This window comes from Bubalus kerabau, chromosome 17, assembly GCF_029407905.1.
Source record: "Bubalus kerabau isolate K-KA32 ecotype Philippines breed swamp buffalo chromosome 17, PCC_UOA_SB_1v2, whole genome shotgun sequence".
NCBI classification, from domain to species: Eukaryota; Metazoa; Chordata; class Mammalia; order Artiodactyla; family Bovidae; genus Bubalus; species Bubalus kerabau.
In genome coordinates this window covers 58,965,101-58,988,737 of record NC_073640.1, presented here as the reverse complement: position 1 = coordinate 58,988,737, position 23,637 = coordinate 58,965,101, and the positions used below count along the sequence as shown (strand labels likewise).

General features: G+C 56.5%; 4 protein-coding genes across 6 annotated transcripts; 3 read left to right on the top strand and 1 right to left on the bottom strand.

Moving 5' to 3' along the window:
- The first annotated feature begins 1,201 nt into the window (after nt 1-1,201).
- NTF4 (neurotrophin 4) lies at nt 1,202-5,472 on the top strand. Of its 2 annotated transcripts, none has more exons than XM_055552081.1 (3): nt 1,202-1,540; nt 2,607-2,730; nt 3,333-5,472. In XM_055552081.1, the coding sequence occupies exon 3, from the start codon at nt 3,345-3,347 to the stop codon at nt 3,975-3,977; it is 633 nt and encodes a 210-aa protein (XP_055408056.1). In that variant the 5' UTR covers nt 1,202-1,540; nt 2,607-2,730; nt 3,333-3,344; the 3' UTR covers nt 3,978-5,472. The 2 variants fall into 2 exon arrangements, with proteins under 2 accessions (XP_055408056.1, XP_055408057.1); XM_055552082.1 differs by lacking the exon at nt 1,202-1,540 and adding an exon at nt 1,659-1,834.
- A 283-nt stretch (nt 5,473-5,755) lies between these two features.
- SAXO3 (stabilizer of axonemal microtubules 3) lies at nt 5,756-8,479 on the top strand. Its single transcript, XM_055552080.1, has 5 exons — nt 5,756-6,119; nt 6,381-6,581; nt 6,682-6,843; nt 7,567-7,694; nt 8,098-8,479. The coding sequence occupies exons 1-5, from the start codon at nt 5,964-5,966 to the stop codon at nt 8,465-8,467; spliced, it is 1,017 nt and encodes a 338-aa protein (XP_055408055.1). The 5' UTR covers nt 5,756-5,963; the 3' UTR covers nt 8,468-8,479.
- A 692-nt stretch (nt 8,480-9,171) lies between these two features.
- LOC129631228 (lutropin subunit beta) lies at nt 9,172-10,355 on the top strand. Its single transcript, XM_055552084.1, has 3 exons — nt 9,172-9,309; nt 9,611-9,778; nt 10,030-10,355. The coding sequence occupies exons 1-3, from the start codon at nt 9,295-9,297 to the stop codon at nt 10,270-10,272; spliced, it is 426 nt and encodes a 141-aa protein (XP_055408059.1). The 5' UTR covers nt 9,172-9,294; the 3' UTR covers nt 10,273-10,355.
- A 133-nt stretch (nt 10,356-10,488) lies between these two features.
- On the bottom strand, nt 10,489-23,513 carry RUVBL2 (RuvB like AAA ATPase 2). Of its 2 annotated transcripts, none has more exons than XM_055552078.1 (15): nt 23,306-23,513; nt 20,935-20,989; nt 20,605-20,660; nt 20,181-20,322; nt 18,249-18,378; nt 18,036-18,102; nt 15,141-15,247; nt 14,962-15,055; nt 14,481-14,604; nt 14,033-14,127; nt 13,814-13,932; nt 11,658-11,777; nt 11,148-11,277; nt 10,702-10,816; nt 10,489-10,602 (listed from the first exon to the last, which is right to left on the bottom strand). In XM_055552078.1, exons 1-15 carry the CDS (start codon nt 23,315-23,317, stop codon nt 10,577-10,579), a joined length of 1,392 nt encoding a protein of 463 aa, XP_055408053.1. In that variant the 5' UTR covers nt 23,318-23,513; the 3' UTR covers nt 10,489-10,576. The 2 variants fall into 2 exon arrangements, with proteins under 2 accessions (XP_055408053.1, XP_055408054.1); XM_055552079.1 differs by lacking the exon at nt 23,306-23,513 and adding an exon at nt 23,106-23,124.
- Nucleotides 23,514-23,637: the final 124 nt, after the last annotated feature.

Here is a 23,637-nt window from a genome sequence, read left to right as displayed (position 1 = left end):
ACAGAGGGAGATAGAGACCCAGAGAGAGGAAGAGATGGAAACTTTCCCATCTGCAAACTCACCCCTACTACCCCATGGGAGAATGGAAGTTCCATAGACTTCTTCTGGTAGGGGGTGGGGCAGGTAGGGTACTCAGGGATGGGGGAAACCTGGAGAGGTCTGGGAAGTAACTCCAATGGACACTCCCGTGGACAGGGCCCCTCCCCCATCCCAATAAACAACCGCAGCCACCTTCTACGTTGCCTTGGCCCAGGATGGGGAGCAGTGAGGGGAACACCCTAATCCGGGGACACCCTTCCTGCCACCTTGCCATGCTATATTTAGGCTGAGGGAGGGGTATGGGATGACCCCTGCCCCCCCCCACCCACCAAAGCGGGTGTCAGTTTTCCTTCTGAAAATAGCTCCAGGGGAGGGGTGAAGCAGTTAAGTCTGTCCCAGGGACTCTCAGCTCCTGTCTGAGTCTCCATCTGTCTTAAGGTCTCTCTTTCTCTGGGCTTCTCTCCCCTTCCTCAGTGTGTCTGTCCCCTCTCTCGGTCTGTGCCTTCTCTCTCTCTGAGTGTGTGTCTCCCTCTTTCTCTAGGAGTCTGTCCCCTTTTCTTCTCCCCATCTCCCTTCATCTGTCACTATTCACTTTCTTTCTCCAGGCAGGTCATTCTGCTCCCAAACCATATCTTTGTCTGTCTCCAAGCCCTAGAATACCTTGAATTTCTCTTATCTGAAACTCAGGACAAGACCCTCTCCCCAGTCCCCACCCAGGAAATTCCAGCAGAGAGGACTTATGTGGGAGAGACCCCCGCATCTACCGTCTCCCCGGGCCTCGGGGCCTTATCACTCCCCGAACCCAGCTGGTTAATGTCTGGCCTGGAGCTCCTGGGAGAAATGGAGATGAGAGCAGAGGGTGGGAATCTGCCCGGGGATTGACACTAAACTGGCAAGAGAACGCAAAGGAATCTCAGGCCCAGACTCCTGGGTCTGCGGAGGAGGGGGTTTGGGGTCTGGACTCCTGGGTCTGAAGGAGAAGGGGACGTGGGGTCTGGACTCTTGGGTTTGAGGGAGGAGGGGACTTGGGGGTCTGGACTTCTGGGTCTGCGGGAGGAGGGGGCTGGAGCTGAGGAAGAAGGGCGGGGGGGGGGGTCCTAAGGAGGAGGAAGCTGGGGGCCCAGACTCCCGGCGTCTGCGGGAGGAGGGGCTGGGGGTCTGGACTCCCGTGTCCGCGGGGAGGAGGGGGCTGCGGACCCGGACTCCCGAGTTTGAAGGGAGGGAGGTGGAGGCTGGCGCCTGGCCTCCTGGGACTGAGGCGGGCTGAGGGCTGAGCGAGCCAGGCCGGGCTTCCGAGGTCTCGGCACGCGTGTGGAAGGCGGGATCCCCCGGCCCCTCCTCCGCCGTCGGGCGCCGCCCCGCCCCCGCCCCCGACCCAGGCCCTCCGGAGCGTGTGCAGCGAGGAGCCGGCGGGCGAGCAGGCGTCCCTACAGCCAGCGAGCAGGAGGAGGAGCCGCCGCCGCGCCGGAGACTGCCGGAGGAGCCGAGGAGGGCGCCCCAGGTAAGCGCCTCCACGCCTCCTCCCCCGGGATTCCGGCGTCCGGGTCGTCCGGCCCCCGGGTAGGGAGGGACGGGGGCGGGGCCGGCAGGGGCGGGGCTTGGCGGAGGAAACTGAGGCAGGAGGGAAGCGTCTGAGACCGACAGTCCGCGACCCCCAGAGCGGTCTCAGGAGTCCCGACCCCCAGGCTTAAACTTCCCGGGAGAGGAGGGGCCGGGGAGTCCGCGCTTCTGAGTGCCTGGGAAGGATGGGCTTGGACCCCAGAACTCTCGGGTCTGAAGGAGGACGGCACTGGGGGTCCGGACTTCTGGGTCCGAGGGAGGAGGGGTTTGGGGCGCCTGACTTCTGCATCTAAGGGCGGGAGCTGGCGACCTGGGTTCCTGAAGGAGGAGAGAGCTGGGGAGCGGGGCTTTGGGGTCTGAGCGAGGAGGGGGCAAGAGCCTGGACTCCTGCAAAGGATGGGGTGGGGGAAGTGGGCCGCCGGCACCCACGACTCCAGGTCTGACGGAGAAGGCACCTGGGAAGCAGGACTCCCGGTCTGAGGGAGGAAGCAGCTGGGAACCCACGCTCCCGGCTCTGGTTGGGTCAGCATGTACCCCTCTTCACATTTTCCCCTTCTCATTTCCCCATCTCCCAGCCAGGGCAGGCAACCACTCCAGGTATGTGCAGTAGAAGTCTTGGACGGGCCCTGGCCTGTCCTATGAGCGGAGAACATTCCAGGAAGCAGCCATGGGGGACCCAGGGCTTCTTAAGTGTGGGCCCTCGGGGACCCGGGTGTCCAGGCCAGCCCCGCCCCCGCCCCGTCTGTGAGATGAATGGGCCGAGGAGGATGTAATCTTTTCCAGCCTCCTTCGTCCTCAGCCTCTCCCCTCCCCTCTCCTCTCCTCCCCCCATCTGCTTTCCATCCAGGAGCCATCACCTGGGCAGAGCAGGGGCCTCTGGGAGGGGCTGCAGCCTTGACTCTTGGTCCCCTACACTTTCAGAGGAACACTGAGAAGCGGAGTGTTCAGGGGCTCAGGCCCCCTCCCCCACCTGCCTCTCTAATCTGCCTGTTCCCTTCTTCCCCTAGGTGGTTGCCCCCTCCCTCTCCTGAGATGTCAGGAAGGAGGGGGTCACCTGTGTCCCCAGCAGGGGCCCCCCGGAGCCTGGGGGCCCCCAGCCCTGGAGCTCGGAGGTGGAGGAGGTGCTGACAGGTCCAGTAACCACCCACTGCTTCTCAGTCCTTTCCCAGAACCCACGGGCTTCCAGAATGTTTTAGAGAAACTGCAGCATCTATGCCCCCACCAGCATCTCCCAGCCCTGGCCCAATTTCATGGATAGGGAAACCGAAGCCTCACCTGGGAGGAAGTGTCTTACCTTCTTACAGGCAGTTTTAAGCTGAACTTGGGTCTCTCTGGAATTACAGGGCATGACCATTCTCAGAAATTTTGGAGCTTCAAACCTCATCCAGGCTGCAGGATTTAGGCTTCTTTGGGGTTGTAGAGGCAAAATGGCAGAGTGGAGTTGCTGGGACATGTTTTGAGTCCCACCTCTGGCATTTGCTTGCTGTGTGACCTGGTACAAGTTACTAGTCTCTCTGAGCTTGTATTTCCCCCTTTATTGGCTATTATTAATACTAATAGTAGAATAATTATGATTAATCTAGAGGTTGGGCATTATCAAAGTCCTAAAATATAGGGGTCCTCCAAGCTTCTAGAACCTGTGGTTCTGTCATGCAGATGCCCCTGGAGTTGCCATGTGTCCCCCCACTAAGTTATCATCCTCCTAATTCCAGCTTCCCTCTGTCTATCCTCAGGTGCTCAGCGAGATGCTCCCGCACCCCTCAGGCTCCCTCCCCATCCTCCTGCTTTTCCTCCTCCCCAGTGTCCCGATGGAGCCCCACCCCCCACCCTCACCCCTGCCCCCATTTCCAGCCCCTGAGTGGGACCTCTTGTCCCCCCGGGTGGCCCTGTCCAGGGGTACCCCCACGGGGCCCCCTCTGCTCTTTCTGCTGGAGTCTGGGGCCTTTGGGGAGCCAGCCGGCAGCCCAGCTAACCGCAGTCGGCGAGGGGTAAGCGAGACAGCACCAGCCAGTCGCCGTGGAGAGCTGGCCGTGTGTGATGCAGTCAGCGGCTGGGTGACAGACCGCCGGACTGCTGTGGACCTGCGTGGGCGCGAGGTGGAGGTGCTGGGCGAGGTGCCTGCAGCTGGTGGCAGTCCCCTGCGCCAGTACTTCTTTGAAACCCGCTGCAAGGCTGCCAGTGCTGGGGAAGGTGGCCCTGGTGGGGGTGGAGGAGGCTGCCGGGGTGTGGACCGGAGGCACTGGGTGTCTGAGTGTAAGGCCAAGCAGTCCTACGTGCGGGCATTGACCACCGATGCCCAGGGCCGTGTGGGCTGGCGATGGATTCGAATTGACACTGCCTGTGTCTGCACGCTCCTCAGCCGGACTGGCCGGGCCTGAGACCCAGGCCCAGGAACTGAGCAGGTAGAGGAAGAAGGAACTGGATGCTGGAAGACCTCAAGAGTAGCCTGGCTGCTCTAGGCCTCAGTCTGGGAACTTGTAAAATGGTCGCACAAAATCACAGTGCTCTGGTTTTGAGAGCTCATTCTGGGAAAGACAGATGATGAAACCAAATGGGGTTTTGAAGGATGAATAGGAGTTCTCCTGGATGAACTTGAGGGTAAAAATGATGATGATGATGATGATGATAGCCAATATTTTCTGAGTGCCTACTGTTTATGAACGCTAATACAACTTGTCAGATCAACTCTGGTGGATTTGACCATTGGAGTTCCTCAGCTTCTAAGCTGCTGACCATGTGATCTCAAAGGACATCACCTTGCTCATCCTGAAGAGAGTGACAAGGAGGGGATACTTGGGGGGGATTATAAAACTGTGTGGGGGGATTATAAAAACTGGAACACGTAGGCAAGTAGTTGGGAGCTGGGGTTCAAATAAGAAACCTTATTTGGTCAGATGGGGCAAATGCTTAGAATGCTCTGTTTTGAGGTAGTGAGCTACCTACGACAGGAGTACAAACAAGGTTGAATGACCAGAGGTCAAGATGGTTAAGATTTTGGCCTTGGTGGGGAGTTGGAGTCAGGTTTCCATCCCCTTCCCTGTCCCAGGCTTTGCAATATACTCAGAAAGAAATAGACCTTATCATTGTCCAGCTTGAGTAGGACATGAGGTTTTAACCAATTGGCCTGACCTTGGCTGAGATCAAGGGAGAGTTGGACACTGATCAGTCTAGAATGAGCCAGGATAATCCAATAGGATAAGTGGCCCCAGAAGCCTGAATGAGGGGGGGTCTGTGGAATCCTGGGGCAGCTGCAGAAGGCAGCCTCAGTTTTCCCTGTCTGAAGAATGGGTTGGTGGGAAAAGAATGGGGACTGAGGAGGCAGAGGCTTTGATCAAAAGGGTTTTAAAGTGAGGAACTGACAAGAGAACTCAGAGGTAGACCCCACACCCTCAGAACACCCATTCATATGTTACCACTCCGTAGGCACACATATGTGCACACTCGCACACATGCACACACACATTTTTGCCTTTGTTTCTACATCTTGTGTTCTAGGTCTGTGGTTCCTGCTCTCTTCTGCCACCTCCTTTGCTGTTGCTGTCTAAATTCTTGTCCCATAATCTCTGGGTCACTAGCTCTCTTTCTGTCCCTGCTTCTCACTCGCTGTTTCTCACTCATTCTTGTATGTATTTTTCTCATTCATCAAAACTCTTTCCACATCCCCCTCTTTATTGCTAAGTATTTCCCTCTGGGTCCCTTCCTCTTCTCCCACCCCCATACCCAGGTGGAAGTTTTCAACCAAATCAAAGGCAGGCAGGACAGACGAAGCCGAAGCTGATGCTGACTCCTTCAGCACACACAGGGAGGGAGGGCGAGCCCCGGGGAAGTCTGGAAATCGTTACCCACCCCCTCACCCCCATCCCCCCTCTGCCTTTAGAGGTGGGCTGTCCTGGCAGAAGGAGGAGGTAGCTAAGAAGGCTGGGACCTTATGGGGAAGCGGAGGGGGGGGGTGTTTTTCGTGGATTCCCTGATGTGCTGGGTGACTCTGTCCTCCTTCCACTCTGTCTCTCTATTTCTGGGTCTCTGACACGCCCCCAGGTCCCAGCCCCTCGCTCTCTGCAGCCGGGTCTCTGGATCTCAGACTCTAAACTCTGAATTTCTATTCCCCTCCCTCCCCCCGCCTCTTACCCTCCTCTCCCTCTGGGTCTCCCCCCACCATTTATCTGAGCTTTTGTCCCCTTCTTGGGGGTCTTGGCACTCTCTCAAAATCCCCGTTCCTCTATGCCTGAGTCTCTTATCCTATCCATCCAGCTACACACTAATAGGCCCTCCATTGGCTGCGTTCAGGGTGGGCGGGTTCTGTCACCCGGGGCGACAGCAACAACAAGCCTGCTCCTGCTAGGCTACGGGGCAGGGGTGGGACCATGGCGGGTCGGACCCTAGCTCTGCGCTACGGTCCCCCATGGTCCCCCATCTCTGGGACAGAGGTGCCTGGATCCTGGCCCAACTGGCATCTCACGAGCAGTGGCGTCGCCCACCACTTTATCCCGCCCGTGTCCTTCCCCCCGCCCACTGTGCAGGTGAGAGGACCCTAGCCTCTTGGCCAAGAGGAGACTGGGGTCGCAGACTCAAGGAGGAGCCTGGGGATTCAGACACTTGCTGAGAGAAAGGGCGATTTGGGGCTTCGACTCCTGTCTGACTGAAGGAGCGGGGTCTCAGGGTCTGGGGCCGAGAGAGGAGGCGCCAGCGAACCCAGATGCCTGGAACAGGCGGGAGGAAAGGGCTGGGAGCTGACCAGACTCCTGAGTCCTTTCAGCTGACTGCCCGCACCTTCTGCTCAGTCCACGGTCGCGGAGCCCCTGCCCCCGGCCTCAAAGCAGGATTTGCATATCTGGGCTTTCGACGAGGTCATCAGCAGATGGGAGACAACCTCGGGCTCAGCTCTCGTGCCTAAGACCCACGGAGGGCCCTACGCCCAGCCCAAGACCCCAGAACCTGCGAACCCCACCCGGACTGTGGGGATCAAGGATTTAGGGGAAAAAGTAAGGTTCTGGGATGCCCAGGTCCGGGGTAGACAGGGCTGGGGGCTGCACTGGAATCCCGTGCACCCTCACGCTGGGTCGCCGCCTCGCTTTCTCTCAGCTCAGACATCGCGGCTGGCGCCTCCCTCTCATCATCAAGCACCAGTGCAGTGAGACGAAGGCGCAGTACGGCGGCTGGCCCGACCTGGACCGGGGCCCCACCTCTTATTTCGGGCCCCAACCCCTAGAGCTTGCGGACCACCACCGAGGGGGCCCTTCCCAGGTAGTAGAGAACCGCAGTGGCAGGATCTGGCAGAACTGAGCGCCTGGGGTTGGGGGAAGGAGCTCAGAAGCTAGGAACCGGGCTGAGACCCTAGCGCCGGGTCAGAAGTAACTCTAAGTCTAGGGGCTAAAGAATGGGACCGAATCTGAAGTTGCATAGACTAGGGGAGGGGTTTGGCACTTTAGAAACGGAGCCAGAAGGAGACAGGGACTGGAAACCCGAAAGCCCAGCTCTGAGGCTGGTCTAGTAAATCCTGGGGCGGGCCTAGGAGCTAGGGGCGGAGCTACGCAGCCTAAAGTACTCGTGGGCGGAGCTCGAATATTCTGAGGCCGCTTTGGTACCGGAGAAAGGGCTGGCTTCTCCTCTTAGGGTAAAGTAAGGAGGAATGGTTTCTGCTGAATTCCAGTGGCGGGACCAATCTAGGGGAGGAGCCAGGGAGGTCTTTCAGTGACTGGGGATTTGGCGGGCAGAATACTTGGATTTGGGCGGGCAGAATACTTGGATTTTGGAGGTGAGGCTAGTAAGAGTTTTGACTTGCGGCGCGAAGTTGAAGTGCACTGACGTGCAATTGACCAAGGATTCTGATTCTGGGGGCGGGTATCAGGGCCTGGCTCAGAGGGGCTGTTGAGACCCAAGAAAGAGGAATTCTCAGTCTGGCACCCAGGACATGGAACGGGTTATGAAAGTTTTCTTGCTCATTCCTCCTCCCCCGATCTTCCTCAGGCTTTAATCCCTTGGACCAAGAACCCCGAGCTGGCCGGCCGGCCTTTCACAATTTCTGACCGGGCCATACTGGACCGCCATCAACTCTATCTGACCACTTCGGCCCGGGATTTTCGGCCCTATTCGAAGTGAGCCTGCGTCCTCGCTTGGCCCCGTCCCCCTGCACAACCCGCGCAGAGGCTGGTGGGACGCCGAGCCCCCCGGTGTTGACTGCCCCTCTCTGACTCAGTAGTCTCGGCCTTCAGTCCCTGCGCGGGCAAGAACCAGAAATTCAAACCCAGCCCCTACCTCTTTTAGCGCTCTGGTTTACTTAGTGTCAACTCTCAGGAACTAGGAGCCCGCAAAGGGCCCAAGAGGGAGTTCCGGATCTGAGGGCATGGCCCTGAGGGTCTAAGGCTGGCCTCTTTTGGTGTTTGAGTCCCCAGATAATTCCCCAGTCCCAAGCCTCCTAAAGGGTCCCAGACTCCTACAAATGTGTCCTCGAGGATCCAGCTGTGCTCTCCCCATCCTGCCTCCACCCCAACCCAACAGGAAGGAGTTGTCAAGCTATCCTCGCAAGGATTCGATGACCTCAAACTTCGGGGAGACGCCCCAGGCCGGCGGCCACAGCCAGAAGCAGCTGCCTTGTCCGTCCTCCTCTTGGCCACCCCAGCGGGCGAAAATCCGCTTGCCTCGCGGCCGCCCGGTAATACCCTTCGTGCCTCACCGCGGGGCGCTGACTCTGGCTCAGGAATCCTACAACCTCCCGCTGCACCCACTCCGCCGGCTGGACCGTTTCTGCCCGCTGGAGCTGCCCTGGGGCGGCCCCCACTGGAAGCCGGTGTCAGGCATCTACAGCGTGCCACATGCCTACCGCACCGAGAACTCCAACTACGGCAGCTTGAAGCCAGCATTGGTCTGAATCAGACCAGCCAGCCCCGCCCTGGACACGCCCCCCGAGACGAGGCGGGGTCAAGCCTGGAAGACCGCGACTAGGGGCTCGCTGGTCTGGGCTAGGAGGGCCCCGCCCATCTGGGGGCGGACCAGATCTTGGCCCTTGGGCGGGGCGGATCTAACATCCACTCAATTGCGGGGGCAGGACTTCTGCGGCTGAAGGGGCATAGCTTATCTTTCGCGGAGAGTTAAAAGATCCTAAATCACGCTCTTTGCTGGGTTTGGTTCCGGCATCCTGGCTTTTGGGGCCCGAGTTCCACTGAATCCTTTTTGGAGGGGCGGCGCGAGTGGACCCCGACTACCTCTAGCCACAGAATCCGATATTGAAGCTACGCCCCTCCTAAGAAGTCGGACTTAGGCTTTGGCCGGAGGAGCAGGGTTGAGGCTGCAGCCAATCACCATCGGAGAATTGTCAGAGGGGCGGTGCTGCAGCCTCTGCCGGGTCCCCTCGTGATAGGTAGAGGCGCGCTCACAAGGCAAGCGGCACTGCTGAGGGCCTCCAATATCCGATTTCTTGTACTCCTACCACGACCTCCCTAGCACCTGGGGATTGAGCCTGTGAAGTCATCTTCTCCTTGGGTGTCTTCTGCTTCATGGTGCGGGAGCCACTCAGGGAGTGGTGGGGGAGGGATGCGCCATTGAGCCACTCTTGCCTCTCTCTGACCTTGTCTGCCTCTCGCCCCCGGGGAGATTAGTGTCCAGGTTACCCCACCATGCTGCCACCCCCGGTGGCCTTGCCGCCCCCACAGCCTGCAGGTATAAGACCAGGTAAACACAGGAGGGGAGGCACCAAGGATGGAGATGCTCCAGGTAAGTCTGTAGGGCCCCTTGAGACTCCATCCAGGAAACAGCTGGGAGGAAGTGGGAGAGTCCGGGGACCTGGTGGAGGAGGCCTCTTTCCAGAAGGGTGTGGGGAGAACAGTAGGCCTGCCGGTGGGAGGAGGGCAGCAGGTGGGGCCTGAGGTCTTGGGGTGTCTAGGGTCCCTGGGGATGGGCAATCCTTGAATGGAAGGTGGCAGGTACAGGAGCTGGGTCCCTGAACGTGTGCATGCAGGGCTCGGGGGGTGGGGTGAGGGCTCTGGCTGGCCCTGAGGCACTGGCCTTGTCCCAGGGACTGCTGCTGTGGCTGCTGCTGGGCGTGGCCGGGGTGTGGGCTTCCAGGGGGCCATTGCGGCCGCTGTGCCAGCCCATCAACGCCACCCTGGCGGCTGAGAAGGAGGCCTGCCCTGTCTGTATCACTTTCACCACCAGCATCTGCGCCGGCTACTGCCCCAGCATGGTGAGCTGCCGAGGGCGGGCGGGTGCCACCAACTCAGCTCCAGGCAGATTACTCGGGGCCAGGCCCATAGAAGACCGGAAGTGGCACTGGGGGTGGAAGGGTGGCCTGCCGCCTGGGGAAGGGGCCGGGCAGGTGGGAGGGAGAGCACAGAGGGTCCCCTGGACGCCTGAGTCTGGGATCTGTGGGGTGCAGTGGGGGAGCTCGGGGAAGAGCTCAGCCCCACGGAGACACTCAAGCTCCCCACCCTCCAGAAGCGGGTGCTGCCTGTCATCCTGCCGCCCATGCCCCAGCGAGTGTGCACCTACCATGAGCTGCGCTTCGCCTCCGTTCGGCTCCCCGGCTGCCCACCTGGAGTGGACCCAATGGTCTCCTTCCCCGTGGCCCTCAGCTGTCACTGTGGGCCCTGCCGCCTCAGCAGCACTGACTGCGGGGGTCCCAGAACCCAACCCTTGGCCTGTGACCACCCCCCGCTCCCAGACATCCTCTTCCTCTAAGGATGCCCCACTCCAACCTCCCATGCCCACCCTAACTCCGGAAGCCAGCAGACACTCCTCCCCTCCCTTCCCAATAAAGACTTCTCAAACTGCACTCCGGGGTTGTCTTTTTTGGGGCTCGGGTGCGTGCACCCATTTGTGCGCGCATGCGCGCGTGCGCGCGCGCACGCACACACACACACACACACACACACACACACACACACACACAATGGCTCCAGTTTCAGAACCATTTTATACAAAGTCACAGTGTCAGAACTCTAGTAGAAAATGGGGGCGGGGGTGGGGGAGAAGGGTGATCAGCTCAGGAGGTGTCCATGGTTTCGCCTTCTGTGGGGAGAAGGAAAGACACATGGTTAGTGCGGCCCAGCAGGCAGGGCCAGGGCTCCCTCCTCCCTCTCCAGGGCAGGCACAGTGGGGGACACTCACTGAGCTCGTTGAAGAGGAAGGCATCTTGGTATTCCTTCATGTATTGGGTGGAGCGCGACTCGTCCAGGAAGAGAGAGTAGACCCGCTTGATGTCGTCCACCTGCACCTCGGTGCCCTGATGGGGGACATGAGACCTCAGGGGGGCCCCACCCAGGAGCCAGGTCACGTCCCGCCATGGCCACCTCCTGGCTGTGGGCCCCACCGCTCCATCCCTCAGTTTCTTTACCTGTAAAATGGACTTAACAGCATCAACTGCAGCCAACAGATATTTACCCAGCACCTCCCATGTGTCAGGCTGGAAGCCACAGAAATAAACCCAAGAGCCTGAAGTTCCCGCCTTCGAAAACTTTTAAGTTCTGGGACTAAATGCCACCGCCCAGGGAAAGCCCTGGGAGTAGCGTGTGGACCGCTCACTCCTCTGACGCTGGGTGGACTCTGCGGCTCACCTTGCGTTTCCGGCACACCAGGCTGGCAGCCGTGATGAGCTGGATGGCATAGCGCAGCGAGGTCTCCAGCCCGATGCGGGTCAGAACCGTGTAGGCGTCCTCACTCATCTCCACGTCTTCTTCCTCGCACCTGCGGGCAGGGAAGTGGGGGGGTGTTCAGCCAGGGACAGAGCCATGAGGAGTCAGAGTCCTCGGAAGCCCAGAACGCGGAGTGAGAAGGGCCACCGAGGCAGGAGCTGGACCTCAAACTCGGGCCTCCCGTGCCTCCCCTTTTCAGGGCTCTTTCCCCAGCGCCAGGCACCCTCACAACCCCTCCCTTGTCCAAAGATCCCCCCCCCGCACCCCCATCAGAGGCCACTGCTCGGATGCCCCGTCCAGCCCTGCTTCTGGCAGGCCAAGTGACCTCCCCCGCAGACCTCAGTGGTCCCCATGTGTCAAGCAGGGTGGACACCAGCCCCTCAGGCCGGCAGCCTGGTCCTGCCCGGGAAGGCCAGGGGCCCCCGCCCGCACCGGATGCGAAGGATCTGCTTTGTGTCTTTCTCGCTGTAGGGGGAGGTGGAGACGATGAGCAGACGGTCCAGCAGGTCAATGGGGATGCCGTGGGGGCTCTGGTAGCTGGTGCCCCGGATCCTGCGCAGGAGGAGGAAGGGAGGGCCGTCAGGGTGACGCTCCTAGAACCTGGCTCTCCCTTCTCTAACTTAGAATACCCCACCCCACCCGCCCCCTCCGCCACAGCCCACTCACTGGGCCAAATACCGCTGAGCCTTCAGCTTAGGGCTGGCGTCACCGCCTGACGTGGTAGCCGCCCCCTGACTGCGTCGCTCCCCCTCCGGAGCCAGACTGGTCTGAGCTAGAGATCTAGGTCTGGGATTACTGGATCAAGGTCCCACTCCTCTGCTGGACCCAGAGCTCCACAAGGGAGGGGCTGGGCCCACCCTGTACCCTCACTACACCTGGCCTAGCACAAGGTCAGGCATGTGGCGGGCGCCAGGAAGTAGCAGATTCTTGTTATGTGTGGGAGCTGTGATCTATAACTTGGGCGATCACTCAATTACCATGTACTGAACCACTGCCCGTGGAGGAAACTGTAACACATGGCTAAGCTCTTGGCAGCCTCTGTCACAATTTTTGGCCACCAGATGGCCTGGTTTCAGGTGTTTCTGTTTAAAGATACCTGATTCAGTATATATTATTGACTTTTCATGCTGAACTCATGCCCACAGCCTCTGAACTTGTGCTTGATGGATGCTATCTAACAAGTGTTTGCTCCATACGGCCCATCCCTGCTGTGCTCAAAGACACTAGACAGCTGGGGGACATTTTATGATTTAATTTTTTGGCTGCTCCACACAACATGTGGAATCCTAGTTTCCCAACCAGGGATCAAACCCCTGATCCCCGCTTTGGAAGTGTGGACTCCCAACGACTTGACCGCCAGCAAAGTCCCCTAGGGGCCATTTTAAACTGCAAAATCATCAGGAACAAGCAGCATACGGTGCGACGCCTGTGGCAACAAAGCAAAGGACGCTTGATTACAGCACGTGAGCTGAAACTAGGAGGCGGAGCATTGCCTGCTTTGACCCTCGCCTGGACTGTCTGCCGTGGGCCATTCAATTTTTCCCTGCTCTGCACACGTCCATGAATGACCGCCAAAGTGTGGCAAATATCGATTTGGGGGCTACAGATCATCTGTAGCGAGTAAGCAGAATCACAAATATGGAATCTGCAGGATAATGAGGAGTGCCTGGGTTTGCAGCCTCTCACAGGTGATGCCCCTGATCCCTGGCCTGACCTGCAGCTGCTACAAACGCACTCATTTGGATACCAAACTGCAGCCCTGCTGCCTTCCACACGTGGCCCAGGGCAAGTCACTGGGCCTTGCCGTCCCCCATCTTGAAATCAGAGCTGAGGGAACTCCTTGGTGGTCCAATGGTTAGGACTCCGTGCTTCCACTGCAGGGGGCACAGGTTTGAGTCCTGGTTGGGAAACTAAGATGTGGCAAGCCGTGTGGCATGGCCAAAAAATAAAATTAGTAAGATAAGGGGCTTCCCTGGTGGTCCAGTGATTAAGACGCCAAGCTTCCAACACAGGGGGCGCGGGTTAGATCCCTGGTTGGCGAACTAAGATCCCACAGGCTCTGCAGTACATGTTTTGCGGCGAAAGGAATGGAATAGAATGGGGCTGAGACGATATCTAGCTCCTGAGCTCCTTTTGAGGAAAGGCTGAGCCAAAAGCCAGGGGCAACTTGCTCATTATCCCTGGCAGTCGCGCCCCTTTCTTCCCTGTGCTTCAGCTGGCACAAGGCCGCAATCATGCACCTGAGCGGCCCCGGGCAGTGGGTCCAGGTGGCTGTGCTGGGTGCAGCCTTCAGGCCCCTGGCTCTCCTGAGCTCTTTGCCCCGCCCCCTTTCTTCTCCCTTCCTGTGGACTTTTGAAGATGAGGTGAGGAAGAGCCAGCAGGCAGAACCGGGCACAGCAAAACCCTATGGCAGAGGTTCCCAAGTTTTATGGTGTCTGGTACTCTTCCTGCCTCAGGGATTTTTCCACTGTATCCTTAGGTCAAGAGAAATACTAAGCTGCGTTCCCTTTATTTCTATTCAGCAGTGAGGTATAAGCGACTTGCTCCCTGTTCTCCCAGGGGCCTCCTCAGGGGCTGGCGGGGCTCACCGGGTGATGCCGCGGTTGGTAGCCATGATAAGGACAGGCGCCATGTCACTCTCCAGGGCCCGGTTGAGGAAGGAGAAGCTCTCAATGTCCAGCATGTGGACCTCGTCGATGAACAGCACCTGGGGGCCGTTGGGCAGGTGTCAAGCCCACCCCCCCCCCACCCCCGCCCCATGCCCCTCTTCTCCCACGCCCCCCACCTGGCCTGGCCCAGGTACTCACGCCGGGGATGATCTCTGCCTTGCCCTCCTCCCGCCACTCGGCCACCTTGGCGTTGATCTGCTCTCGGACTTCGGACTTGATCTCCCCTGTGTCGCCTGCGGGAGGCAGGGGTTGGGGTAGGGGGCAGAGTGTCAGAGAAGGGAAGGGATCCAGGGCCGGGGGTGGGGGAGGGCAGTGGATGAAGGCAGAGAGAGACGGGACGCCGGGGACAGAGAGAGCAAGCTGGAGTGGTGACTGACAGTGGCCAGGGACTCAGAGACGTCCCAGAGAGGCAACAGATAGGGAGAGACGAACCAAACCACAGGTGGAGAAGAGCGGAAGCCGGCAAAGAGGGATGGTGGAGAGGGGGAGAGGGGAAACGCCAGGCCGTCCTGGTGCGTGGGCGGGGAGGGGCGCGGAGGGGCGGGGTGAGGGAGCCGCCTGCGGGGGTGGGACAGGAGGGCCTCACCTGAGAAGAGGGCCAGGAAGCCCTGGGTGCGGGAGTTGATGACGTCGATCTCGTGGAGAGACACCGTGTGCACCACCTCTTTGCGCTTCTGCAGCTCCCCGTCTGGGCACTGCACGAACTTGGTCTATGGGCCAGGGTGGAGTTCGGGGTAGACAAGGGCAGAAAAGAGCATGAAGCGGGGGCCCCGGGGCTGTCGAGGACAGACGGGCTCCCTGGAATGGAGCTAGGAACCCAGGTAGGGGTTATGCAGAAACCCCAGGCCTGAGGGGTAAAGACTCGGGCAGCCCAGAGCACTGAAGGACGCAGGGGTTCCTGGAGGACCCCGGAAACCCCTGGCTGTCCTGGAGGGGACGGGGAAGCACCAGGAGGGCCAGGGCCACAGGGCTGGGTGACAGGAGGGTCCGGATGCTGCAGGCGCTGGGGGTGGTGGAGAGGGAAGCATGCTGGTGCCTGAGCGAGGGGGCCTAGGAGCCCTGCCCACCTGGGAGCCCATGGCGTCATAGTCGCGAGCCCGTGTGAAAGAGCGTCCCAGCTTGGAGATCTTGCCTGTAGCCTTGTCGATGGTGATCACATCCCTGCAGGGGAAGGTGGGAAGGGGTGAGGACAGGAAGGGCCGGAGCTCCCCTACGCCTGGCCAGCGGTGTGGCCCCCACTGCTCACCCGGCCTGGACCTTGTCCTTGGTCAGGGACTCGATCATCTTGGTGCCCAGGTCATATATGGTCTCCATCTCTGTGGTCTTGAGGGTCAGCTTGCCGACTTTGGAGCCCTGAGGGGTGACAGGTTAGGGGTTTAGAGGGGGCCCTGATGTCTCCCCAGCACAGCTTCAGAACCAGCATGACATGGGCAGTGCTGGGGGCTTCATGAAGATATCCACTGTCATAGCCTCGGTGACAGCTTTGTGGGTATGTGTATGTCAAAACCTAAAATCCTGAAAACTTTCTGGGGCATGGCTTATTGGAGGTCAGTTGCGCCTTAATAAAGCTGTTATTAAAAATCCAGTAAAGGGGACTTGCCTGGAAGTCCAGTGCATAAGACTCTTAATGCAGGGGGCCCAGGTTCGATCCCTGGTCAGGGAACTAGATCCCATATGTCACAACTAAGACCTGGTTCAGCCTAAATAAATAAATTAAAACCAGTAAAGGAACAAACAGGGACTTCCCTGGTGGTCCAGTGGTCAAAACTCCACACTGCCCATGCAGGAGGCGTGGGTTTGATCCCTGGTTGAGGAACTGAGATCCCACATGTCGTAAGCACTGCCCCTGCCCCGCAAAGAGAAACAAAAACCTGAAAGACAAAATCTGTAAAAACAACAGGTACCTGAGGTCCCACCGAAGGGTCAAGGGGGAGGACCCACTCTAACATGTTTTTCATACCCAAATAAAAGGTGGTCTTTTGCTAACCACAAACCCAGAAGAACACAGCTAAGACAACAAAAATGCCACGCCCCGCCCCCAAGAGATAAGCTAAGAAAACAAAAATGCCATATACCCTCCCCACCAGATAAGCTAAGAAAACAAAACATCACACTCCCCGCCCCCTCAAGGTAAACAGTCACCAAGTCTGGGCTTTTCCCAGCACGTCCTGTCTCACCTGTTTCCTGGAGGTGTTTCCATAGCGAGATGCTCCCTTTGTAGGGAGAGGTGGCAGGTGGGTTTGGGGAGGGAGTTAAAGGGAGTTTTGGTTGTTCATTTACAGTTTTTCTTTTTGGCTGTGCTGGGTCTTGGCTGGGGCATGCGGATCTTAATTCCCTGAGCAGGGATCGAACCCAGGCCCCCTGCATTGGAAGCATAGAGTCCCAGCCACTGCACCACCAGGAAGTCCCTGGTTGTCCATTTTAATGAGGATAGATCCATGGATTTCTTCTGTAATCTCTTTAAACTCTAATTTAAAGAACTATCTGGGGAATAGCTTTCCCTATACTTCAAGAGTCTCCCACCATGGTTTTTTTTTCTACCGTGTTTTTAAAATTCAAAATTTAATTGCCAACGCTAAGTCACTTCAGTCGTGTCCGACTCCGTGCGACCCCATAGACGGCAGCCCACCAGGCTCCCCCGTCCCTGGGATTCTCCAGGCAAGAACACTGGAGTGGGTTGCCATTTCCTTCTCCAATGCATGAAAGTGAAAAGTGAAAGTAAAGTCGCTCAGTCGTGTCCTACTCTAAGCGACCCCATGGATTGCAGCCTACCAGGCTCCTCTGTCCATGGGATTTTCCAGGCAAGAGTACTGGAGTGGGGTGCCATTGCCTTCCCCGTTAATTGCCAATAGATAAGACTAATTTAGGAGGCTGTTACAAGTGCTAAAAGCGCAACTGACCACAATTTTCACTTTAAGTCTATTTCCACTGAAAATGAGAAGCTAATGAAAAAAGAGGAGGATGTTCCTACAAGACACAGAAACAGAAGGTAGGACTGTGCATCAGGTCAATGGATTTGAAGCAATTTTAGATTTCCTTTTATTTAGCATTTTATTAACACCTGTAACTTAATATTTAACAGAGAACTACAAACACGGATGAACCTCGAAGACATACACAAAAAGTCGTATATTGTCGGATTCCATCAGAGGCAAATCCATTAAGACAGGAAGTAGATTTGTGGTTGCAGGGACTGCAGGTGGGGTGGGAGGGGAGGAGGAGCGACTCTGAAGGGGTTGATGGTTAGTTTATGTTGTGTGATTTTATGTCGGTGAAAAACAAGAGACCTAAGAGACCAAAGAGAGATCGAGATGAAGGGCAAACCAGACTATGAAAGAAGACTTAAAAGACATGAAGTTTTTAACATGGGCAATCTTGGAATACACAGGTGGGTGATAAAAGCTAATGAAACTCAAACAGGTGAGGGCGGCCATTTCTACGGTGTACTGCAGAAAGAGGCAGAAGGAAGGGGCAGGGGTGGGGGTGCTGGCTAAGTTTTAGGTTTTTTAAAAATCTTTTTTTTCAGGTTTTTTTTTGGATATGACCATTTTTTAAAGTCCTTATTGAATTTGTTACAATATTGCTTCTGCTTTGTCTTGGTTTTATGGCTGAGTGGCATGTAGGATCTTAGCTCCCTGACCAGGAATTGAATCTGTGGTGGAATTGCGGAGTCCTAACCACTGGACCACCAGGAAATTCCTGTTAATTAATTCTTATTGGAGTATAGTTGAGGTACTAGGATTTATAAATCCAACGGGTCTGTAAGCCTATTAGGAATTAACTGTGAGAAACTTCAAGACCTCCTCTGTCATTCCATTGCTCGGTTTGTTTTTTTTGGGAAGTATAGTTGATTTACAATATTGCGTTAATTTTTGCTGTACAGCAAAGTGATCCAGTTAGACATAAATATGTTCTTTTCCATATCCTTTTCCATTGTTCCACCACTTAGCTCACAGCGCCCCTCACAAATGGACAAACTGCCATCAATTCAACCGACCCTCTCTTGCCAGCATATGGATGACACTAAGCTGCATCTCGAACTTTCCATGGGATTCTGACCTCAGTGCAGACCCGGCACCGCACCTCCCCCCCACCCCGCCCTACAGCCCTTGGGGTAGCCTAGACTTGGGAGCAGACTCACCGTCCCTGTGGCTGGCCGATCAATCTGGATCTCTACCACCTCCCCTTCGATGATCTCGGTCTCCTCCCTGGCGAGAGAACAGGTCTAAGGAGATATCCAGCGGCCTGGGCCCTCAGGAACTGCTCACCCCTGTGGGCCCCTGGGTGCAGGACGAGCTGGCATCCCTAAGGGGGTGTCCCGAGGCTGCTGGGAGCTACCATCACTCCTGCTTACTTGATGCGCACGCCGATGGAGCGCCGGAAGGCCTGGGTCAATGCCTCTGTCTTGCTCATCTCCAAGGAGAAGATCTCACTGCCTGCAATGGCTGTGAATGGGGTGTCAGGGCCCAAGGCCTGCGCCATGCCTGAGGAAGAGGGGAGGCAGTTTGGGTAGGTGGTCCAGGCACCAGGTCCCCACACCTCCCCAACTAGCTCTTCTCCTTCTTCAGACAGGAGGAGCAGGAGAGAGGGGCTGGGTGCTGCAGGGCAGACAGGGAGACTTGCAGAAAGCGAGCGATGGAGGGCCACGTTGGGAGGCCCTGGGTGGGACCCCCACGCTGCCCAGACCAAAAACTTTACGACTCTACAATCATGCCGGACCTGCCTCCCACCCTCTAAGAGCCGTTTAGCCTCAGGGCTTGGGGGACATGAGCAGGGGTGGAGGCAAGGGGCTGAAAGAGAAGGTTAAAAGAGACTGTGCAGGTTCGAATCCTGGCTTCAATGTTTAGCACCAAATTATCTTAAGAAGTCTAAGCTGCTGCCCAAGCCAGCCTGCCCCTCTGGGTAATGGGAACCATAACATGACAAGCGCTGGCAGAGGACGACATTGCTGCATAGGAGCAATGATGAGGGCGGGCAGGCATGCCCTGGTGCTCAGCCGTGACCCCGACATGTGACCTGGGACCAGCACAGGGAAGGGCCTCCTCTATGGTCTGGGGCCTGGGGTCAGCTGGCAGACAGCAGGCGGTTCCTGCCATCACTCCAAGCTCCGGGCCTCTCTGCCAGCTCCCCTTCCTGAGGGCTCTACCCAGCTCTGAGCCAAGTCTCCCAGACAGGAAGTCACTGAACCCTCCTGACCAGTGCGAGGTGGCAACTCTTCCTGGTCCCCTTTCCAGAGGCATGCCACACTCTGCGCCTGGGTATCGCGCTCCCTACTGTCTGTTCAGGAGACTCCCAGACTTGCTGCGAGTCTCAGTTCCGGTACTGACTCACCTGGGATGTCCCTCCTGACAACTGCCACCCCATTCTCTCCCCATCACCCTTCATTGGAGGAGAAGCCTCCTCTGTTCTTTACACGGACGGGACTGTGTCCACAAACACCTGCCCCAGGCTGGAAGCCCCTTAAAGTCAGGACTTCAGTCTTAATCATCTTGGTGTCCCCAGATGTGAGTGTTACTTTTTCTTAACTGAAGACCTAGCTGTTACCTTGAGTCTCACTGCCTGGCCCCACAGTCCAGGCACAAAGGTGAGAGTGAGTGGGAAGAGAGGAGAGTCCAGGAAACCTTCAACAAGGAAAAGATGTCAGAGTGCAGTTTTGAAGGACAGATAAGAGCTCAACAAGGATAAGGGACAGTTGTGAGCAAAAAGCACTTAAATCACTAATGGATTGCAAAAGAGACTGCTGGTTGTCTATACAATGCTCATCTTTCACATCTTCCTTTGTTCCAGAACGCCCATTTCACTAAGGTAGCAGTAGTCCCAATTAAAATATAAAAAAATTTTAATGCTTCTCTCTCTCTTGTGCAGTAGAGTGTGGTCATTAAGTTCTAGTCAATAAAACATAAGCAAGAGAATATGGGTGCCCTGAGATAGCTGCTTAAAAGGAGCTCCCTCTAGAAGGTACACTCTCATTGCAATTCCTTTCTCCTTCTTCTTATATGGAGTATGAGTGGGATGGCTGGAGCATAGGCCACCTTTTTGCAACCCGAGGTGTCCCTGACATGGAAGCAAGTAATCTTGAGGCAAGAAGGTAGGAGGCCTCATAGGACTGCTCAACAAGCCTGAACTGGCTTATGTTCAGACTCTTCTATGTGACAGAACAAACCCTTAGTGTTTAAGCCACTTCCATTTTGTGCTGTCCGTAAGACATGGCTGAACCTGACCCTGACTTACATGGGAGGATCATCCGGTGAGGCCAAAAGAGCTACTGCCTGGAGAAGTGCCTTACCCATGGCAATGGCTGTCTTCCCAGTGCCCGGCTGGCCAGCGATGAGAACCGCCCGGCCAGCGATCTTCCCTTCTCGGATCATCTCCAGCACCACACCGGCTGCCCTCCGGGCCGCCAGCTGGCCCACCATGCCCTGGGAAGCCTGGGGGTAGGTGACAGAACATATAAGGAAGGTGACTTTCTACTGAGCTGCTACTGCATTTCGACCACTTCAGGCCCAAACTGTTGGCTAGGCCTTCAGAAAAAAAGGCTTTTCTCCATCCCCATCTTTTAGAGACCTGTGTGTGGCTGAATTGTATAAATACAGCATAGCCAAAGACCTGGAAGATCATAACACAGTCTCTACATTCCCCAGGGCCCTGGGTCCCCTCCACCTGAGGCCTCCCTGGAGCAGCCTTCCCAGCCTGACCCCCCTGGGCTCTACCTGCCGTGGCTCCAAGGCATCATCGAGTCCCAGCCCCCGGATGTGGGAGTGAGCGCCTGCGTGCGGGGAAAGAACCAGAAGACATGGTTACCTGCCAGCTCCTGTTGATGCATGGTGTGAGGGGTTGGGGCCTGGCAGGGTCCACCCCACCCCACCCCTGGGCATCTAATCTGTTCTGGAACTCAGGATCCTCCCTGCTTAGATAGGGGGAGAGATGGGGGGATAGTGTGCAGGACCTTCCCCTCTCGGGGTTCCTGGGTAGGTGGGCTCTGTCAAGGGCACAGGGGCCAGGCAGGCACTAGGGCCCATTCCGGATCCACGCTCACTCACCGATACGCTCAATCCGTGTCACATCACGGATCTCTGGAACCTTGGTTGTGGCTGTCTGGGGTTGGAGGAAGAAGCGTCAGTACCGACTTTGTGGTCCTAGCTGTGCCTCCTGCCCTCCTCCCATGAAACAGTCCTTTTCTCTCCTCCCCAGAGGCAGGTTGGCAGCCCAAACACCAGACCCTCCTTGGCAATCACCCACTAAGGCTGGTGGGTTGACCCCATGACACTGTCAGCCCCAGCTCTCTGTCACTAGGCCTCTGTGTGTGCAGGTCCCTGGGTCCTGTGCTCTCCCCACCCTCCTCACTGAATCACATCAAGCACCAGTCATTAAGGGAGGCCTTCCCTCACTCAGCCCCTGCCTGGCTAGTTCTAGGGTCTCTGGACGTCGAAGCAGAAGGAAGGCCTCCCCTGGTAGGTCAATCTCACGCCCATAAGAGAGACTGTTGGATCAACGTTCTCAGCTCCAAAGGACGCTCTGTCCCATAAAGGGCACAACATACATCTCACTGCTTTACCTCAGGGCTCAGTGTTTGGGGTTTGAATGAATGACCTTCTGAGCTCATTCAACAAGCAGGTACTGAGGCCTCCTGTGTCCCCAGCTCTCCAAAGAGCAAAGTCAGACACTATCCCTTCTCATGAAGCGGGGAGAGGTCAGTAAACACTGCCTGGCATAATTCAAGAACCCAGTGGAGATCCTCTCAGATACTCATGGCAGTGTTATTCATAACCCAAAATATCCATCAGTGGATGAACAGATAAACAAAATACGGGTAGCCATACAACATAATATTATTCAGCCATAAAAAGGTATGAACCTCTGATCCATGCTACAGGGGTAAACCTTGAACACACTATGCTGAGTCAAAGAAGCCAGACACAAAAGGTCACCTGTCACATGATTCTATTTATATGCAATGTCCAGAATAGATAAATCCGGAGATATAAAGTAGATCAGTGGCTCTCCAGGGTGAATTCAGAAAGGAGGCCTAAGAAGCCAGCATACTGACCCAACTCCTTGGCCACCTGCCCACAACCCTGTTTCTGCTCACAGATCTCCTCACCAGAATGAGAGGAGATACAGTCATAGGACCCCAGGAAAACCCTCCTCTCTGGAACCAAGAGTTCAGACTTCCTGATCACCATTAGGTCACATGCCTCCTCCCTTGCTGTTTGTGACCCTTCCCACTCACTCTTCCTCAGAGAAGGTTGGTCACTGCGCCCAAACCACTACCAGAAGATTGAGAACATACTCCCACTCACCCCTACAGAGCCTATGAGACAGAAAAGAGACATTGATCCAGGAATCCCAACCTTTAGCCATCTCAACATAAATGGACCTGCCTCCTACAAAACCTTTCCTTTCACCATAAGCCTCTCCTACCCCCTGCTGCCCACTGATCCCATGGAAACAGAGGTCATTATGAAATTCTACCCCTACCATCCCCTCACACTTCCAATGCTTTATCCACACCCATTGGAACTGCATGTCAGGACGGTGGCCACTGCCTTTTCCTCTTCCACTTCACCATCCACTCCCCTTTACCATGACAACAGACACAGGGTGATAGTTCACACCACAGGCACCATCTCATCTCCATCCTAGCCCCATCTTGACTGGGGTTACCATGGGGACTGAGGCCTCGGGGAAGCCATGTCCAACCCCCAAGCTAAGGCTACATTCTTTCTTTATTCAGATGTTTCTCAGGAAAGTACTTGGGGCCTGGCCCAGTATACTTGGGTCTCTCCAAACGGAGTTCACATGTATTCATTCAAGTGATAACCTATTGAGCATCCACACTGGGCATGCCCTTGATGAAGTGCTAGGAATATGAAAACAGTTGAAACAATTCCATGACAAGATCTCAAGCCTCTGTGCCCCCAACCATTTTCGACTCTGCGTTCTCAACACTCTTTCTTTTGGCTCAAGACTCAGTAAGCAACTCCACGATCTGAAGCTCAAACGGCAGGTCCCCGCCTGTGTTTCTCCCTTGTACTCAGGTACCACTCACACCATCAACAACCCAAGACTGTTTTATGGCTTGGAGCCCAAGATACTACAACCCTTATCAGACTTCAAAGCAAAGGACTGCAGAACTGGCCACTGGTTGCGCCCAGAGGATTGGAAGTTGGAGTTCCTACAAGATGATGGAGTCGGATATGACCACTGATACCGTAAATATTCACTTGAACCCAGGATGCCGGGATCCTAGTCTCTTCTTTTTTCCTCCCTCAGATCCAGAGGCCCAGGCCCCCAGTTCCCTCCTTCCTCAGATCCAGGAGTCAAGGTCCTCAGCCTCCTCTCCACTAAGATCCAAGAGTCCCCGTCCAGTCCCCTGCTTGAGACTCCAGCCCTCAGCACGCCGACACTCACCACGGTTGCCATGATGCTCACCAACCGCCAATATCCTAGCGGAAACGGAAACGCGCTAGGAACGAAGTGTTCTGGCCCCTCTAGACTGCCAAGTCATCCAAAAATCTCAGTGGTTCTTTATAAATATGCAAGCTCTCCTGGTGGGGCGTGGTGTCACTTTTTAGGCCCCGCCCACGCGCAGAGGCCGCGTCCATTCTTCTCGCCTCCTGGCTCCTCCTCCTTTTACCCAGAGCCTCCTCGCTAAGGCGATTGCAAAACTCTTTTAACACTTCTTCGGGGAACCACACGTTCCCCACGCTTCCTTTCCTCCTTATCGACCGTCTTCCCTCCCA